The 19847-nt window shown below is 33.4% G+C and overlaps 1 protein-coding gene across 3 annotated transcripts; it reads right to left on the reverse strand.

Annotated features, from left to right (window-relative positions):
* Window positions 1-3391: 3391 nt before the first annotated feature.
* LOC108917239 (bestrophin-4) lies at window positions 3392-19203 on the reverse strand. 3 transcript variants are annotated; one of them, XM_018723758.1, is made up of 12 exons: window positions 18755-19203; window positions 10934-11044; window positions 10186-10357; window positions 9883-10085; window positions 8122-8290; window positions 7844-8065; window positions 7376-7694; window positions 7142-7317; window positions 6617-6747; window positions 6369-6539; window positions 6065-6117; window positions 3927-4004 (listed from the first exon to the last, which is right to left on the reverse strand). In XM_018723758.1, the coding sequence occupies exons 1-11, from the start codon at window positions 18823-18825 to the stop codon at window positions 6093-6095; spliced, it is 1770 nt and encodes a 589-aa protein (XP_018579274.1). In that variant the 5' UTR covers window positions 18826-19203; the 3' UTR covers window positions 3927-4004; window positions 6065-6092. The 3 variants fall into 3 exon arrangements, with proteins under 3 accessions (XP_018579258.1, XP_018579267.1, XP_018579274.1); XM_018723742.2 differs by lacking the exon at window positions 6065-6117 and having other exon boundaries at window positions 3392-4004; XM_018723751.2 differs by lacking the exons at window positions 6065-6117; window positions 10934-11044 and having other exon boundaries at window positions 3392-4004.
* Window positions 19204-19847: the final 644 nt, after the last annotated feature.

Genomic DNA, 19847 nt, shown 5'->3' on the forward strand with positions numbered 1-19847 from the left:
GTATTTTTTTGTTTATGAGTATAAGTGAATAATATTTTATACTGCGGGAATATCTAGCACAAGATTCGAATATATCAATCAAAATATCACACTTATAATTATCGACAACTGATGAATTTTTATAAAACTATACAAGCCTTTTTCCAAGTCTCTTAAACTTCACTTTTGATTGCCAAGTTCATAAAGGTTTCATAAAAATTCAGCAATTTGTAAATAATTATTCACAATTCAAGTCTGCTTGTAAAGGCAGAATGAATAAATACATAAATTCATGGTCTACATAACATATTATGTAAGGAACTGTTACTATTTTTTTTTAATTGAAGTAATAGAAATCTCAGATAAAGCTTTGATAAAAGGCAATGACTATTTTACAACAACGATGAAAAAAGATAAAGCTAGAATTTCTTTCAAATCATTTTAGACCAAAATGTTTTGATGAAGTTTTTTTGATTGTTGAAGTTTAAAGAATCACATTTCTTCAAATATCTCTGAGGATGTCTGACTTAGGTTGGTGAAATTTAAAATACCTCTTAATGTATTCCTTCCATAAAAAAAGTGATTTGTCCTTAATTAGGTAAATCGTTGGTTCAAGTTTCATCTACCTGCACAAAAATTCTCACAGAGAGCTATAAAGCATACGTCTATGTCTAGTCATTTTACTGACGAAAGATCTTAGCTGTTTATTAGATATTGTGGGTGTAATTCAATGCTGAACGGTTAATGTAACTCACAGAGTTGTTGTTTCCCACAATATTAATGGTGAAAAGCAACAGTGGCAGCTCGTGACATTGAGAATAGGTGAAGAATATTCATTGATTAACTAAAAAGAAAAAAAAAGTGACGCAGGTGAAAATTTTCAGTCAAACAGCTTTAAATGAATCTGGAAATTTTTAGTTGCATTTGCAATATTACCGACAAACTGACATTCGTGAGAAGGATTTTCATTTGGATTTTATAAAAAATACAAACATTAGTTCGGCTTGTGGACTTCTGCGAACATTAATGCACACCGTACAATTATGTATGTTCCAAAGAAGCTTTGTGGTTATGACAGCCTCGTGCGATGTTTCCAAAATTGTAAAATCCCTCCTTATTCCACATGCCCGATTTTACACCCACAATTAAACACAGCATACACAAAAGTTTTTTTAAAATAAACACTTCCACACAACCACTTATAATATCGAATACCATTCATTCCGAAACTTCCGAACGTACACATTGTTTTTTGACTTCCCCTTTTTTCCATATCGAGAGAATAAGGCACAGGTCTCTGGCAATTGAAAAAATCCACTGGGCCACACATATCGTATAAACTGTTTAAAAAATTAAAGGCAGGAGGCAGGCGATGGGCGATGACAATGCTGCTGCAATATCTGCATCACTCGTTCTCCCACACCGTAGTTTACTCCAGTGTTGGTTGCCTCGTTGCCATGACAACCGCCTTAAACAGCGCTTCAAAGAGAAGCGGAATACAGATTGATTCGATCTGCGTCACTTGCATATACTATACGTTGTATGGTACGAGGTTGATGTTCGCGCTCAACGAAGCCAATGTTTTTTTAGAATGATAACTAATTAGTTCTAAACACTGGTCATTTTGTTGACTAACGCTCTTAGCTGTTTATTATGCTTGTCAGGACATGTAGCTTGCAGAGTAGTTGTTTCCCACATTATCATTAGATGAAAATCTTCACAGATGTTTGAAATATAATATATTCTTTTAAACTTCAACACCCTACATCTCAGAAACCAGTTGTTTTATCCCTTAATTATAAATTACAGTTAATATGTATTAAGGTTCACAAATAGTTTAGGATTGCTCTTATTTTTTTAAATTCATTTCTATTATGTGCTGGTACCTATTATTGGAAAATTAGTACATTACTTCAAAATATAAAATATATAAAATTTAAAGATTTTCGCTAGAAGTATTTAAAAAACACTAATCAATTTTTAAAAATGGACAGTTATTTGTACAGCTGTGGACCATAAAAAAGTTTTCAACCTAAACTGCTTTTGGCCTTTGATTACACAAGGCTTTAATTAGTTTGACACCTCTTTTATCTACAGTTGTACCAAGTCAATAGATAAAATGCGTGAAATAAAAAAAATCCAAAAAACAATGAAACTACTTCAAAAACTCCAAGTGAATAGTGAAGAGTACATTTTTTTTCAAGAATTGAATTGATTTTAGACAAATTTTATAAATTTATCCTAAAATACTGATGTATAGTGAAAAAATACTCTAATTTGGTTCATATAATAATAGGCCAACCAATAGAGCGAAAAAAGAGGCTGTTTTCACACTTAAATATTATTCATGTATTTCCTTTTGCAAAATACTTAGTAAATGAAAACCCAAGTGATATCCCCAGCAAAGCCGTGAACAATTTTTTTTAAACAAAAACTGCAAAAAAATTACATTTTTTTGTTTATTTTTATAATATCTCAAAAAATAATGATGGAACCGTCTTACTCTCATTAGGACTTTTGTAGAGAATATAAAAAGCTATACAATGGTTTTTTGTGCGATCCGATCGGTTCATATTGTACAGAGAAAATCTGGAAAAACCTTTAATAGATCTTTTTTCAAAAATTCATAACTGTCAAAGAAGCTGGAAAAACAATCTTGCGGAAAATGACAGATAATAATATGTAGTTTAATCGTGCACAAGACGGTTTCTGTCCGATGTATAGTTTTTGCACAATTGCATTATAAACAAATTAGGGTCTTTTTTTGTACAGCGTGGCAATTTATCAAAAATGGTCCGATTTAAATTCTGGAAACGGCATCTGAAAGTAGACGACAAAATCTCCAATTTGTGTATCTCGGATTCTCGCCTATGCTAAGAATGCCCTTGAAAGTCGCCCGAAACGATCGAAAGTACACTCGAGTCGGAATCATCCACTCGCTGCTTCCCGCACTACCACTACCCGACTTTGGCTCGAGCTTACTTTCGATCATTTCAGGTGCATTTTTAGCATATTTGTCGTCTACTTTCAGATGCCGTTTTGAGAATTTAAATCGGACCATAAATCGCCACGCTGTGCAAAAAAAGACCCTAATTTGTTTATAATGCAATTATGCAAAAACTATGCTGCGGACACGATTAAACTACATATTATTATCTGTCATTTTTCATAAGATTGTTTTTCCAGCTTCAAATGTGACGAAGTTATGAATGTTTTAAAAAAGGTCTATTTTAGAGGTTTTTTCGGATTTTCTCTGTAAAAAATGAACGGATCGGGTCGCACAATAAACGATTTTATAGGTTTTTTATTCCCTACAAAAGTCCTATTGAAAGTAAGATGATTCCATCATTATTTTTCGAGATATTATAAAAAAACCAAAAAAATTTATTGTTTAAAAAAAATTGTTCACGACTTCGCTGGGGAAATTACTAAGTATTTTTCAAAAGGCAAAACATGAAATTTGTGGTAATATTTAAGTGTGCCAAAAAATCTCTATTGGTAAGCCTCGACTTCATAACAAAAATCACGATTATATTCATACTATATCAATTTGAAAATAACCGTTCTGTGCAACAAAGTATTATAATTGTTTTTATGCCGCTTTAAGATCAAACATAATGTTTCGAAAAAAAAATCTGAAGCTTTCTAAATGACAACTTACTCAAATAAATTATGACTAGCAAACAACTTATAAATTCCTACCAAATCGTAGGAAGTACAAAATTATTGTCTACAAACAATCACGTTTTAGCTATTCACCTAAAAGATTTCCTTAGCCGAATTGTGAAACTAATATTTATGGCAATAAAAAAATCTACCACGAAGAAACTATTCTATGCGATTATCTTAACAACAGTGGTGGTTCCCTTAAAAACTACTTAATTTACGCCTGCATAGTAAAAATGGGTTGCGGCGACAGAGGAGTGGATGGAGCGGTACTCAAAATTGAAGACCTTCTTCTGTTGAGCAGCGCTTCCGTGTCGTCATTTTTTATGCTAAGAGATCTCGACAAATTCTGCTTTATCCTGCCAGAGTAAAGATATAAGTAATATAAATATTTTTTAAAACGATTTGTGATATGTATGAAATCAATATGTATGATTAAATATTAATACATAACGTGTATGATTTATTATTAACCAAGCCATTGTTTGTATCATAAGTGATATGGTTACAAGGTTGTGTACCGTTTCACTTTTCATGAAGCCCCCCTTATATCTTGCTTACATTAAACTGAAATGTTTCCATACTTTAATATAAAATAATTGCCTATGAAGTCACCATTGTGATATAACTAAACATTTAGGTTTTTTTCGCTGTACCGTACCTACTAATTTAAAAATGTTTAATTTAAATTTGTTAGAGATATTTCTGGGGAAAATGTGAAAATGCTTTAATTTCGAATAAAAGAGATATAAAGGTGGAACATTGAAAAGCGAAATGAGTATAAAATGTTTGTTACAAACATGTGTCCGGATGTGCTTTGTTTTCAAGATAAAGGTTGTGCAAAAATAAATATTGGTTATTTCAAGTTACAAGAGATAATTGAAGAAAACCATTTAACTAATATTTTACTTCATTTGCCCGCAAATGTCAAACTATGATCAAGACACTTTTCTTATAGACTACAAGCCCATCGGAAATTTTCAAGGGGTCATTTGACCCAGCATGAATTACTTATAAATCAATACTATCACATATAACAATAACTTTAGAAACTATGCCGTCAATTCTTGTTGGTACAGGTGAGTACACAGGTAAGCTAAACCTGTCTGCCAAGGGGGTGGTTTTCGGCAAAACATTTTTGTAAGGCATTTCTAAAGTATATAGGTTATACAAAAAAAATTAACCTCGACCTGATGCCGTACAAAAATAGCAATACCGGAAGCCAGGAAAATTATTGATTTTCCTAAAATTTTGGCCTGGGTTTTGGTGATTTATTGCAGTACAGCATTTATACTGCAAGTTTCGGATCGATATGGGGGTGATTCAAACCAACACCAAATTCACTAATTTTAATTCTATTTTATAAAATAATTACATTTTTGGCCATGCCGTACATTTTTCATGAAACGTGCTTACTATGGCAAAATTAATTTCCCTCTGAAAAGTAGGATTTCACGGAGAAACATTTTTGGACAGCATTTATATACATTTGTAAACAATCAAAAACTAAGCTGCATATTAAATTTAAATGAAACAATGCTTTTCCTTTTTTTGTAATCTAAAAAGAACCTAAATTTCTATAAACTTTAATACCCTGTATCTTAAAAACAAAGCATTTTTGAACACGTTATATCCACCATTAAAGCTTGACTGACCGGGCATTTTAGTTACACTCTGTGTATTAAATGAACTTTATGATATAAACTAATGTTAATATAATCTACAATTTGTATTAAGCAGATTATACTAGCAAAAAGAAGCATTAAAATGATGACAACATAAATTGTGTGATATTTAACTTGGTGCACATATAAAAACTATTCTAACAAGCAGATGAAAAGAAGCATTACGACACTTTTTCTGAATATTGTTTATTAAAAATAACGAAGAACACTCATAATGAGGAATTTTTTGTTTATTTAAATGTATACCTAATGATATTTCAGGTGTATGAAATATATTTTTATGAAACTGTGTTTTTAATGAATTGCAGCAGATTAAGTAATTAATAAACAATATCAACAGAAAAAACAGGATCGTTTCCATAAACATAAAAATTCTTACAATAATAATAATACCGATAATTCTTTATTTCTGTTCCATTGAAATTCTTCAAATATTAAGGAGGGGGAATGATTGCTACTGAAAGAATTAGAAGCTTTTGTTTTTATTTAACTGCGTTTTGTGCCACAATCACAAGAATTTTTTTGCCAAAAGTATTAGTTAAACTGTTGATTTTATAAATTTAACGATTTATTTAGTGATCACTGTGTAGCTGAAAAGTATTATCTGCTACAAATTCAAAAAAACGATGAAATTTGTTGCCATTTTTGACAAACCTTTTGAAAAAAAAAGAAAATCCTGGAAACGATCCCATTCTATATTTTCACCATTATATCTTGTCAAAATGTATAATTACCCATAATGCACCCTCCAATTATCACAGTTCATTGGTTAATGAGCAGATTCAGTCTTCAAAATTCAAATATAATATTAGTACCAAAACCCATGAAACATGTTTTGTTAAAACAAGTACAAAAGAATTATAGAATTAAATCAATTTATATTTTCTTCAATTTAAATCGTTAAACACCTGACAATATTAACCGCCTTTTCATGAAACAATTTTAATTCACAAAGAGTTTTTCAGTTAAAGATTCTAACAAATTATATTATATGATTTTTCAATTAACGAAAAAGTAAGAAAACAGCCTGACACTTACCTACTAAGTCTCTCCTCGTCTCGCTTCTTCTTTAACTTACTGAATTCGTCATCTTCCTCGTCCGTATCGGAATTCCCTATACTAACTCTGTCCATCACATCCGGGATATTACCGTTGGTATCAGGAGCCGAGGTTGATATTCGCGGATAAGGCTCATAAACCTCTGGCATTCTTTAAATGCAAAATACTTATTAGAACTAGTCGCTTCAGTAATGTTAAAAAATGTGTATGTGACGCAAAACACTTACGGGTTATGGAAACTATGGGACTGAGGAACATTAATCGGGTCAGATGCTGGTGGGGGCCCAAATAAATTCATCACCGTCGGGCGGGATTCCTTGGCGGAACGCTGTGATGTTATCGTTGTTTGCTCGTCAACCTAAAGGAATATTTTTATATGTCGGTTGTCAAAATTAATGACGCTGTTTGACGACAGATGATACATGATAGACGATAGATGCATCTGTCACCATTTATCGTTGTTATTAATTTTAAAACTGTTTGTTTACCACATTAATAGTCGTGTTTGGTATCTGGAGATTTTGATCACGTTACTGTAAAGGAAACCGATCAGTTATTAATAAAAGAACGAAACAATTTTAAATTTTATAGTTTTGAATTTGAAATAAAAATAATTGTAATTCTGTTAAAATTAAATAATCTTAATATCTGCCTAAAAACATTCAGCAAGCAGGTCTCTATCAGATCAATCCGAGTTCAATATCCAAACAACGATAATTATTTACCTCCTCTATGATATAATAAAATATTACCTCTTCGATGACTTGATCGGCAATTCTTTTAACGCTGCCTTTCCCGAAAGATTCAGAACCTGGAATTAAATTATTTAACTCGTTTGTCTCAGACTTAGCCGGTTCTGTTCTACTATCTTCTCTACTGAAAAATCTTCTCAACATGTTCGTCACAGAATTCACTCTAGATATGGAATCTTTAAGGAAAAATGACTATAACAATACGGTACTCTACTGGAAAATCAAGTTACTTACCTGGTACAGAAGTTCCAATAGAGCTTTGCGAACCTCTAGACCTAACGGAGCTAATATTTCTGGGCTTGGCGGAAAAGGTGATAGGTCCTCCGTCTGCATATGCCTGCATATCGTCAATTTTTAATGAAGTAGGACCTACGAATTCTTGTTCCTGCGGTCTTAGGGCAATGTTAGCGGTAGAAGGTAAAGGATGGGTATCTCTAAATGCCTCGGCAGCAGCAGTGTATGGCAATTCTTGTGGGAAAACTTCATCCCAATACTGATCCTTCACTAATTCTGGATGTTCATGGTGCATTTCATCCACTATCAAATAGGAAACCTTAAACAAAGACAAAATAATTAAATTAAGTTAGGTTAGGTGCTAAATACTAGACGTCTACTGCAACCTTATGATCTACCAAGCAAAAACATTACTCTAAACACAAAATGTTGGTGAAATATTTGATTTAATAAAAATTTATTTTGTACCTGCAAGTTTCTGTCTACCATCCAATTAACTTCAAAATCGTCGTCGTCATCTCCAAATGGGTTTATTAACGACTCTGCCACTTTCAACCAACCAACGTAGAAGAAGAACTGCAGAGTCGTAAAAATGGGAAAGTAGAGATCGAAGTCGTATTTACCGCCCTCAACCCACTGATGGCCCATTATGTTAGTAAGAAAATAACTGTAAACAGCTAATGTGACCACCTACAATTTGATGTGTTAATTTATTGAAATAATTAAAAAATAAACTGTGTACTCACTTGGGTATATACTAAAGGAACACTTATGTGGTCATAACCTAAAAGTAAGCCACACTTCCCCCTGATTTTATTCAATTCATCTATAATAGTTTTAACGGCAAAGTCGTCTCTTATTCTACCCTCTTTACGTGCCCTCGTTACTATACTCGACCCCCAAACTACAGGCAACCTGAAAAAAATTTATTACGCTAATGACAGATTGTGGCGTATATAAATCCCAAAACATAAGCGGGTGGATTTAATTCAGCGAATTGAAATATTAGAGGGAAATGAAAAACCTTATAAATTTACTTCAGTGTTTAGTGACAGTACACTGTGTTTGTGTGTCTTCATTGTTAAATTTGTGTGTGATATTACCAAAAAAACAACGAATCATTAAAAATGAAATTTGACAACTATTGATGTCATACGTAATTCCCTAAAACATGTTTTAGTTTTTAGATTTCAAATATTGATAAAAATAAATTTTCATTTGTAAAATTTATTCTGAAGCCTTCCCTGTTCATTTTATCGATCACACAATTCATAAAAATACAATAAAAACAGCAAGGGTATGATAATGAACTATACAAAATATTAATTTTCTAGTAACAGACTAACCGAGTGAAAAATTAACTTCATGGAACTATCAGAGGAAACATATAATTTCATAAGTTGTTCACATGCAACCAGTAATGTGTAGCAATCCAATGATCTCTATATATCGTGCGGAAGTGTCATGCAAGGTCTTTTTCATTAACTAAAAACCTACTTAAATTGAAATAGGCGATCATCTTCCCTAGCAATTTTGTGTTGTTTTATTATTTACTCTTTTTAATAGAGACTCACATTCTGATTATTTATTAGTTTTACAATAATTACTTTATACTCTGTTTTCTTCATTTATTTTTTTTAATGCGGTTACATAAATCTTTGCATTCATAAACACAAATCGTCGTTTGAATGTCATTGTGCGAAAAGTTTCAGTGAAGTCATTTTGAACATATAAATTAGAATAAACAATGAATCAGATAACAGTATGTTAATTAAATTTCAGCAGCAATACCTTCCATGACTAATTTACTAATTGGAACAATCAACTGGAACCATAAAAAATGTAAAGGACTTACGAATATTCCACTGTACAAATAATTACATAATGAATAATAATTTTACAGACATTAACAGAAAATTAAAAAATATATATGTGTATATCTATAACCACCCTTAGACTATAAGTATATTTTTTTACTGAACATGGACCTTATGTTGTTGTTTAGGGGTAATGATGTACTTTTTTTGTCTAATTTTTGTTAATTACACTGTAACATGCAATATCATCATTAACTCGCTGTGAATCGGATTGTATTAAAAATTCCTACAACTAGAGATTAGTTTTTTTTTTAAGTAAATATTCCCAATATCAATGTTTAATTAGCGGATTCAAGGATTTAATTTAATTATCGAAGTGTATATTTAATTAAACTTATCACTAGAAATTCAATTAGTAATTTTATTAAGTAGAAGTAAACATAGGATTTTATCTTGTGTATCTAGCGATTAATAACTAGTGTTTTAAAATAATATTTCCATTGTATACATTGCGTCCCAAGTTTAAGTTGACAAATTTTAATGAAAGATAAAGCACACTTGGCTGACTTCAAAACATCCCTGACAGAGGTTTCAGTGAACTTGTACTATGTAATAACTTATCAAGCTTAATTATTTTTCTTCAGAAGCCACTTTAAACTTACGACATATAAGTACTTCTAGAAAACCTACCACTGCTTTGCGTAATTTGGAAATTTCTTTTCCAAGTCAGCTAAAACTTCCAACTCACTCTGCTGAAGTAAACCAGCTTCAACGAAATGCTCTAATGTAGGAAACCTCTTTTTCACTCTAGGTGAGATCATTACAAATGTCATAGTAATACTTAAACATACATATCGCATGATAGTTCTTCTCATTACTCTACCCCTTTCATCCTAAAAACATAGTTATATATGTTGATACACTTTTTACTCTAAAAAGGATTGGAAATTTTTGAAAATGTTCATTCATATTTGTAAAAATGTAAGCCTATACCTGTCCATGTACAGTGGCACTAACAAATACTGCTAGAGAATCTGGAAATGGTATTGTAACGTACTGATTCCACCATCTGGCCATAACGATTGATACATAAAAACCCAGTACAAAAGATAATGGTATTAAGCTACCATATTCACGACAATATTCTACTATTTGCCCAAATAATCTAAAAAAAGCAAAGGTATTGGATGATTTTTCAGAATATTTGTAAGTGGGCACTATATTTTCATTATTGAAATATATATATTTTGTAATGTTCAATATGAATTTATATTGATTGTGGAAAAATTATATGATGATTTATTGCATAAACTTAATATAAACATAAATTATTTCTTAATTAATAGATAGATTACAAATGTCAATAAAAACGTTTTAATTTGCCACACAAGCCAATAATAGATTTTTTTTAATTACATATAGCAAAACTATCATTATCAGGTACTTCCATGGGAATTAAGAAGATGAGAAATTAATTCTGTGATTCAACATACATTTTTTTTAATAGAATGATGATAGAAATGCTTGCTATGTTTGTACCAGACAATGCTCCCAAGTTACAAGTCGATTATTATTATCTAATTTATTATCTCTAAACAAATAATTTCCAGACATAAATTATTATTCATGAAGTGAGTAAGTAAGTATATCATATGATCAAATTTTCTTCAATTTAAAACTAAGTACCTAATATGAACACACACTTATAAGTATTACACTAAGTAAAAAGTAGAATACTCACACTTTACCATCTTTATCTAAGACCCATCTATACATAAAATTCAAACCAAAATAAATAATTAAATATATAAGTAAATCCATCCATACTAATTTGTATATACTGCCTCGCCATCTAGAAATAAAAACATTCATTTATTTGACGACATAAATATTAATGAATAACATCATAATTTATGTCACTGCATTTCCTTCAACTGAAAAGCTTAGGCAAATCAAATAAAAAACTAACAAAAATTTATAAAACCTGCGCCTTTCGATTTTATATTTTCCACAGAAAACATTCTCCATTTCATTTTTTTTCTGAATCTATATTTATATTTATATAAGTAATTGATATAACATTATCATGAATAATTTTTAAAAATATTATTACCACAAAATAACCAGTTTTACATGGTAAATGATAACCTGTTTTTTTTTGTTTATAAAAAATTTTTAAAATGGAATTTTATGCATTTTAGAGAGAAAAATATCAAAAAATAGGTTTGATTTTTTGCATTGCTACTGGTTAAATTATTAGATTAAGAAATTCTTTTACCACATGTTTAGTTTTTTCTCGGTTTCTTTCTTAGGAACTAATGTTTTTCTTAGGAACTATGTTTATGAAGACTCGCTGAATGATTTACCTAATTTTTGGAAGGAAACCATCAGCAATGCGAATGTACAAATACATATATACATTTTTTTAAAGAAATTTCAGTGAAAATATACAAATCTTGAAATTTCGTGCACAATTATGTATTATAACACCTGTGAAACCTGTGTTATTAGTAATAACAAAAAAATATGATGTTCCACCTTTGCTAGCAATATAATAAAAAAAATTACTTGGCATCAAATTGTTTGCATGAGATTGAGAATATATTTATTCTACTTTTATTATTACTAAAAAAATATTTACGACCTCGTTATTTTACAATAAAAAAGCACAGATGATAATTTTCCATACTAACAAGTAGGTGATTTTGTCGTATTCCACCCTTCGAGCGAGCTTCAGGATTTCAGAACACCCCGTATATTCATAGAAGTCATAAACTTGTACCTACGGATATGCCGGAGACCGCTGAATTGAAAAGGAGGCGAAACAATCATATTCACCTACCTTTCCAATTCAAACCAAAAACCCGCCACGGTTACGAAATCAATCGCCGTCGGCCGGGCAGAATGAAAAAGCCTCCATGAGAGTCTTCAGACATCGATCCTCACGGCGATAGCGCTCCCAGAGCGTTAAAGACCAATTTCACCGACCTTTCCAGTGTCACCCGCATCGCGACCGATCTCGCCTGGGTCTGCCATCCCGGCGCGCAGTGACCACTGCCGCTGCTCTCGCAACCTGCAGTCGAACCCCGGGACGCTTCACGATGACATTTGGAAATGGCCATTAGAAATTTCACCACCCTTTTGAATTGGTCAAGGACGCTATCGCCAATAACTCCAAAAGTTATTGAGCGATCGGTGTCAAAATTTAATGCAGCACTCCTCAAGTCGCTAGCATTATCTTACTAAATTTTCGTCCGAATCGGATGAGCCAAAACGCCGTTATACGGGGAAACGCGGATTTCACGTTTTCCGCGTTTTCAGCCGTTCCGCTCATTCGATCTCGGCCGAACCCTCCAACCACACTAGAGTATCGCTAGGTGGTTGTCATATCCAAATTCGAACCGAATCGCCCGACTACTAACGGCCAGCTAAGCCATAATAGGTTTTCACGCCTTTAGAGCTGCCGCCGAAAGTATCCGCGCGATCTCGGTCGAACCCTCCAACCACGGCACTATGTCATGCCGTGTATCAACAGACAAAATTTCAAATGAATCCATCAAGAAATAAGACCTCCGTAAGCCCTTTTACGAAGACGGGGAAAATTTCACCGATGTTTCCAATTTCCCCGTCTTTGGGCCGAAAGGACCGTCTTCCGAAGGTTCCACCGCTCTGGCGGTTGGATGCGATGCTCGGCAGCCTAAGCCGAGACCGCGGGTAGAGTTTTTCCCAAACCGGGAAAAAACTCCAAAATCCCCGACGCCGACATCGACTATCCGGAGAGGCCAGAGGGGAACGAGTCCCGGCGTTGATGGGGACGATGGATGATTTTGGTTCGAGATTTTGGCGGACAATTCAAGGCCCGGTCCGCCAAAAGTATGGAAATCCCACAAAAGTGATCGAACGTCTACTTTTGACGTTTACAGTACTTCAGTGGGAGTACATGAGACGGAAAGCGATACAGAGCGAATTGTAACAAATCTTATTCATGGTAAATAACTTGTATATGTTAATTGTGAATCTTTGTTGTTTATTAATTTTATTCAATATATACTTTTAACATATCTTCCACGGTTTGATTGAAAAAACCCTGTCATCAAGCTCAAGAACTTTGGAGCTCAAGCTCACAGGCTCGCTTCACGAGGCTTCCGTCGAGGCTGCCATTCCTCGACGTGATATTGATAGTGCTTTGCAACCACTACTCGCTTAACGAGACAACCACCCGAGGTAGCCTAGCCTGAGGTGAAGACCCTGTTCGATAGCCCCCTGCATCGAAACAGCGGTAAACTCCAGGATCCACTTGCGACCTGCGAAACCGTCCGAGACTGACCACCTCCGACGAAGATCCTGTGCGATAGCCATTCGCATCGACACAGCGATACTTCAGGCTCCTCCAGAGACCTGCATACCGTCCGAGGCTTGCGACCCTCCGACGAAGACTTTGATTCCGACTGTGCCGGCTCCATCGAGAGACCCGCACCTCGGTACAAAGTACACACATAGGCTCCTACGAGACCTACAATTCAGACTCCATTGAGATCTGCAAATCCGAGGCAATCTTCCTCGTCAAACTTCTAGGCGGTCACTCGTCGAGGCAACCTTCCTCGTCAAACCCCTACGAGGCATTTACTTTGTGACCCACGGGCACAAAGCAATAGTACGCACGTTATTGTGGCGGCGTACTTCCAAATTTAGTAAAGAAGTTATCCTTACTTCTAGGGCTCCCTCGAGAGACCCACATTTAATAGTAGAGTCAGTGCTTACTACAAGACGTCTACAAGACTTTCGGAGCAAAAGAGCTTGCTCCGACATTGTCGTACGGGGAAGATGAACCCCTGCGACGCGACTACGAAATCCAGTGCTACGAGGATTGGTGCCCTCGAAGGTAATACTACGAATAATAAATTAGATCGTGTGAGTATGATCAAGACTGAGCTGGACGAGACCTCGTCCCAAATCGGAGAGACCAGCGGTCACACGAACTGCCCTCACACCTGTTTGCCGGCGAAAGATCTCTCGACATTCGGGGTGAAAGAGGAAATGGCCTCTTCTGCCAACGCTATATCGATGCTCCGCGAAGAGTCTGAGGGACCGAAGATGGTGGCTCGCGGAAGTACGCGGCACGGCGCAGCCACAGCGCCGTACGCGTTGAGGTCCGCTGCTACGCGAGTTACTGGCACCATCTCGACCACCCCTCACGACGCACTCGCGGATCCGAGTAGCAACCAAGAGTTACCACGAAGTGGGTCACCCACAGATACTCGGGACGAGGTTCAACCTACGTACCAACTGGTAGGGTCCGGGGAATCCCATGAGTCCAACCACGGTTCACGGTCTGGCCCCGATAGCGGCCTACCTCCGAGGTCGGGTGTTTCGGAACGTGAGCTAGCCGTCGGTGACGACGCTACAGTTCATTCAGCTTTTTTACGAAGTGGTATCCAGCGGGAGCAATGCGCATCGCGTTCGGGTGCCATAGTAAGCGAAAACCCCTTAGCCGACTACGTCATAGGTGACGAAGCCGGCCTTTTTTATCAAAACAATACTTGTACGTCGCCCGTCCATTCTCATGATTTCCCCCGAACATACGATCATCGCCTAAGTGGTCCATATCAAGAAAGTCTAACCCGACACGACGCTCAACGCGGAGCTCGACCTTCTTCGTCGAGATCTCCCCCGCGAGCTCGTGTCCTAGACACCACGTCTGTAGGTCATATCCACCACAGATTCCAATCGTCAGAGAATATAGTGCGACCGGGCGTCGATAGCGACGATCCCCGTGAACTCCGTGCGTTCCTGCCGCGGAACCCGGTCAAGGGAACTAACATCCCAGATCACAGGTTGCGACATGGTTTCCAACGTGGAGCTCGATTAGAACTCCCGATGCCTCCACTGAGGACCCATGCCGACCAAACACAACATTCAGATCATACTTCACGACATGGCGCTCGACGTGGGGCTCGAAGTCCTGCTTCGACGTCTTCGCGGCGAGCCCATGTTACAAATTCCCCGCACAATTCTCAAATATTAGGCACAAACGGTCATATATCGCGACATGGCGCCCAGCGTGGAGCTCGATTAGAACTCCCGAGGTCTCCACCAAGGGCCCATGCCGTCGTGGCCGATACAAACGATCATATTCCTCGACATGGCGCCCAACGTGGGGCTCGATTCGAACTTCCGATGTCTCCACCGAGGGCCCATGTCAATATGGCCGATACAAACGATCATGCTCCACGACAATTTATAACATTTCACAGAGTAATTTTTAAACCTTATTTAAAAATATTTAAAAAATATTTCTAGGCACGCAATTACGTCATATGCAAATATAGAGAAGCCTTGGTAGTAATTTATACTTTTTGAACTATTTATTTACATAACATGTACATTGAATATGAATGAGTAATTATATACATGTAATATCATATTACAAACATTTGTGTAGTGCACATTTTTCTGTTAAATTAATTAATATTTTCATATAAATACTATTATTTTTTTATAGTATTACTAGTATTTGTTTAACTAACTCATAAATGTTCCAGTTTAAAGTTAACATATTAGAATGACCAAAATAACCACATCAAAGAAAAAATCTTTGATATCAGAATGCTTCTTTAAGTACCTGTCTACTTAACCGTATGTTATGATAAAAAATATGTCTAGTGAGTAGTGATCAAAATGATTATACAGGGTGTTCAGTAACTCAGTTACCAATAGGCCAAACATCACCAATAGATTCTTAAAAAATATATATTCAAAAATGCTTCTTTTTGCAGATACAAGTTGAAAAAATTAAAACTAGTTTCGGGTAAATTACAGAAAAACTTTCAGCAATTTTCTTGCAGCACAGTTTTTATTTTACATGAATTTGTACTTGATGATGAAAGTATGCAATAGCACTCTCCATGTTAAATTAGATAAACAAATGCTTAATGGGTTTCTGAGATATGACTGAAAATAATTTTAATTCTCAGAAAATTTTTGGACTTTTTATAATTTGTTTTATTGAACTACCGCCACAGATTTTCATTGTACAATCTATTTGTGACAGTTAGTCCATTAACACTGAATATCCTGTATAGATAGCTGGAATATATATGTATATAAATGACTAATGCGGGAACAAAACAAAATATCATTTTGTTTAATTACCATTTCCTTTTTCTTGATTTCCTTTAAACCATAAGATATACCCAAATTAAATTTTTGGTTATCAAAATGTTCACAATATGATATCTACTTAGTCTTGGTATTTGTTTGTATAAAAATAAATTTAAAAAAAACTACAACCGAGAGATATACTAAAGTGTGCAAAGTTTATGGTTCTGTACCTATGTACATACTATGTAGAGTTATATTATGTCGTTTTAAACGAAACATTTATTTAATTAAAACAACAAAAAAATATATTAAATTTTAAGTCATAACAAACAAATTACAATATATTTTAGAAAATCATGTCATAAATTACACTCTGTAATGTAGATTCGTTGTTGATGAATATGCATTCGTAAATAAAGTTACAAATGCAGTTAAATACTAAAACTTTTTAAATTTTGTCACATTTGAAAGAAAATATAAAATTTGACAAATATTTAACAGTGAAAAATAGAGCTTTTTGTACATATTCAATTTAATAACATTACTGGCTTGATCCGTATTATAAAAAAACGTGATCTTTTGGGTAAAAGAAGCAAATAGAAGAGAACTCTTCATTAAATTTCTATATTACCTATCGGTGATAACTGATCTTTTGAATTTGCTCTCTTATTTACAATGATAAAATGCTAATATTATAATTATTATTAAACGTTGTCATGACCCACTTCCTATAAAAAGTGTACCACCCACGCAAGATACAATAATTAATATGTAGCATGCAAATAACGTGCACTATTAGATCCATAACATTTCAAGGATAATCAGCACATAACGTGGTTTTTATAAAGTATCTAAGCATTTAAATAATTTTTCTAAATGCGAGGACTGTGTAGTTTAATCGTTTTTGTTCTACATACTTATATACCTAGTTGGAACTTTTTCAAGTTATAATATTGTTATAAAATATTAACTCATTACTTTAAAAATTTTATACTTACTATAAGTAAACATGCAAGTTAAAAGATCTAACACAAACAAATTACGGAAAAGATTGCAATATTAATTTAACTAAAAATCGAGATAAAAAATATTATTTTCTCCCAATAAAGAATTAATTATTTTACTCAAAATTTTAATGAATAATTTTACACGTTTCAAAATTAAAATTAATTTAGCTACATAAAATTTCTAAAAGTAATAATATGGTGATTATAATCATAACTTGCACTGATATATATTATGATTTGAGGTTTATTCAAGGTAGTTGATTAATTAGTTTACATTAAAACCAAAAAAATTATTACAGATTCATTTTATAGCATCGTAAAAATAACCAGTGATTCTCAATTGCAATGATCTACACTGTTGAGTTTGTTATTTCTACTTTGTGAGTGTTGAAAGTAAGTATCCTCGTAACTGTCTATTATTTAAAAATAATTTAGAAGGAATTGTTCCACTTTATGATCAATAATTATAACAATTAAACTTGGCTAATCCTTGTGAGTATGTATTCTATGTTATTTACAAAATCAGCAAGAACAATAAAATCAATCACTTTATCTTATCTGATATATTCAAAGCCTGATGATTTGCATCATTAGTATATAGTATTATAGCTTCTTATTATGTAACTGATCATGTTTTTCAAATACCTATGTACTTATTATTCTACAATTTCGTTTCCTCTCACGTAAAGAATGAGAGTCATATGATTACATTACAACTAAACATTAAAATTAACATTAACAATGTATTTAAAATTATTCCATTTATTATTTTCGTAAAATTCTACAAATATTGTATTTTATATTTATATAAAAGTTGTAATGTTGTGGTAATGTAAAAATGACAAAAGTACCTTTCACAACACCAAGAAATAAATACTTAAAGCTTTCTTCTCTCCCGAACTGCAAGTGTACATAAAGTTATTCCAAGTGTTAAACCACATATGGTTAAACAAACATTTTTCATCTATTGGTTCAATAATATTCAAGATAAATCATATAATAATAATAATAATAATATACTTACAACAACCACAAATATTAGTAAATAATTTTTCAGTACAATTTCACAATTGGTAAAAAAGTGTACAAATGTAAATTACTTTTAAAGGCTAGTTCTACATTTAATGATAACTGAGATAAGTAATAAAAAAGGATATTCCTAGAAATTCTGCAATTAAATGATAATGTCGCTGTTTACCAGTGTAATTGCTAATTGAATTAATCTTTTTATCCAGTAAATTACTGAATCATTTGCAATTTAACTGAATATATTAGAAAGTAGGAATTGATTTTTAGTAATAAATTTTAGACTCTGTGGGTATTCGATTTTTTAAGTTATGTATCTTGTATGTTACTATTTGAAAATGTATTAAATTATAAATCTACAGCAATAATTCACGACAATGCCTTGTATTTGTTAAACAAATAAAATGTGTGATAACAGTAACACTCACCTGATCAATAATTTTAAAAAACATCCTAGGCCCCTTACTGTGGCCACTTCTGCAGTATAGGTAACCGTCATTTTGTAAAATAACAAAAAATAATTATGTACAAGTTAAAATAACACTATATTATCATCTAATTTCAGTCAAGAACATCACGGAAATATACTTCGTGGTTTTTTATGAAGTGTATACACAACATTTATTTAAGGTACTAAATCATTTTTTTTAATAACAGGGATGTCGTCAGTGTGAATCATAATTCCAGGGAACTCATCGAAGTAACACCGTAACAGCAATTAGTAAAATACTAACTAAAAGGCGGAGTTTAAAGTATATACTTATGGAGGTTATATTCACTTTTGTTTAGGTTAGGTAACTGTCACCTACGTCAAACAACAGCGAAGACCGCAAATTGAGATTATTGCAACTCGCCAAGCGCACTAACTAACAGCGAATCAAACAAAGCACCACTGACACAAAAGATAAACAGACCAATCATAATATAATTTAGCTAGGATCGCATGAAGTGCATGCGTAGTATCATTCTATTTTCACAATGGGCTACGTTACGTTCCATAATTTTTTCTTTTTTATTTTTTATATCTGAGATTTTGTTATCAGATTTATTAATACTTAAGATATTAGAATTTATTTAATGGAATCATCTGTGATACCTGTAGATATGGGTGGGAATAAATATCTATTGGATCAAAATACGGATTCTCATTTGATATATTTTAATTTTTCCAAATTTTGATAAATTTAAATTTATATAAATAAATATTAAGGTATTTGCACGAATCTTCCTGTATTCGTTGTTAAAGTATACATATGTATATACTATTAAGGGTAGATGATATCATATTATTAAGAAAAATCAATGAAAACATTGTTCGTACAGTATCTACTTTGATTTCTTGTATAATTTTGTTGTCACATTTTAAGTAAACGTGTGCGTTTGTTCAATTATGCATGCACATGATTTTTCTTTTGTATGTCAATCAAAAGTACCCCATTTCTTTAAATTGCCGGTATTAAAAAATCGTTGCTTAAATAGTAGTGAAACGTTACTTAATATTTCAACTCTGCTAGGTATAGT

The sequence above is a fragment of the Anoplophora glabripennis genome, unplaced genomic scaffold (genome assembly GCF_000390285.2).
Source record: "Anoplophora glabripennis isolate ALB-LARVAE unplaced genomic scaffold, Agla_2.0 scaffold3, whole genome shotgun sequence".
In the NCBI taxonomy this organism is placed as follows: domain Eukaryota; kingdom Metazoa; phylum Arthropoda; class Insecta; order Coleoptera; family Cerambycidae; genus Anoplophora; species Anoplophora glabripennis.

Bases quoted from the DNA above. Each gene is read 5' to 3' on its own strand.
- LOC108917239 (XM_018723742.2), bottom strand. From the start codon at position 18,825: ATGACGGTTACCTATACTGCAGAAGTGGCCACAGTAAGGGGCCTAGGA. The intron at 10,358-10,933 runs GTGAGTATTCTA...TGCTTTTTTTAG, and splicing joins TTAGATAAAGATGGTAAAGT to ATTATTTGGGCAAATAGTAG. The intron at 6,748-7,141 runs GTAATATTTTAT...ATATTCCTTTAG, and splicing joins CCGATCAAGTCATCGAAGAG to GTTGACGAGCAAACAACGAT.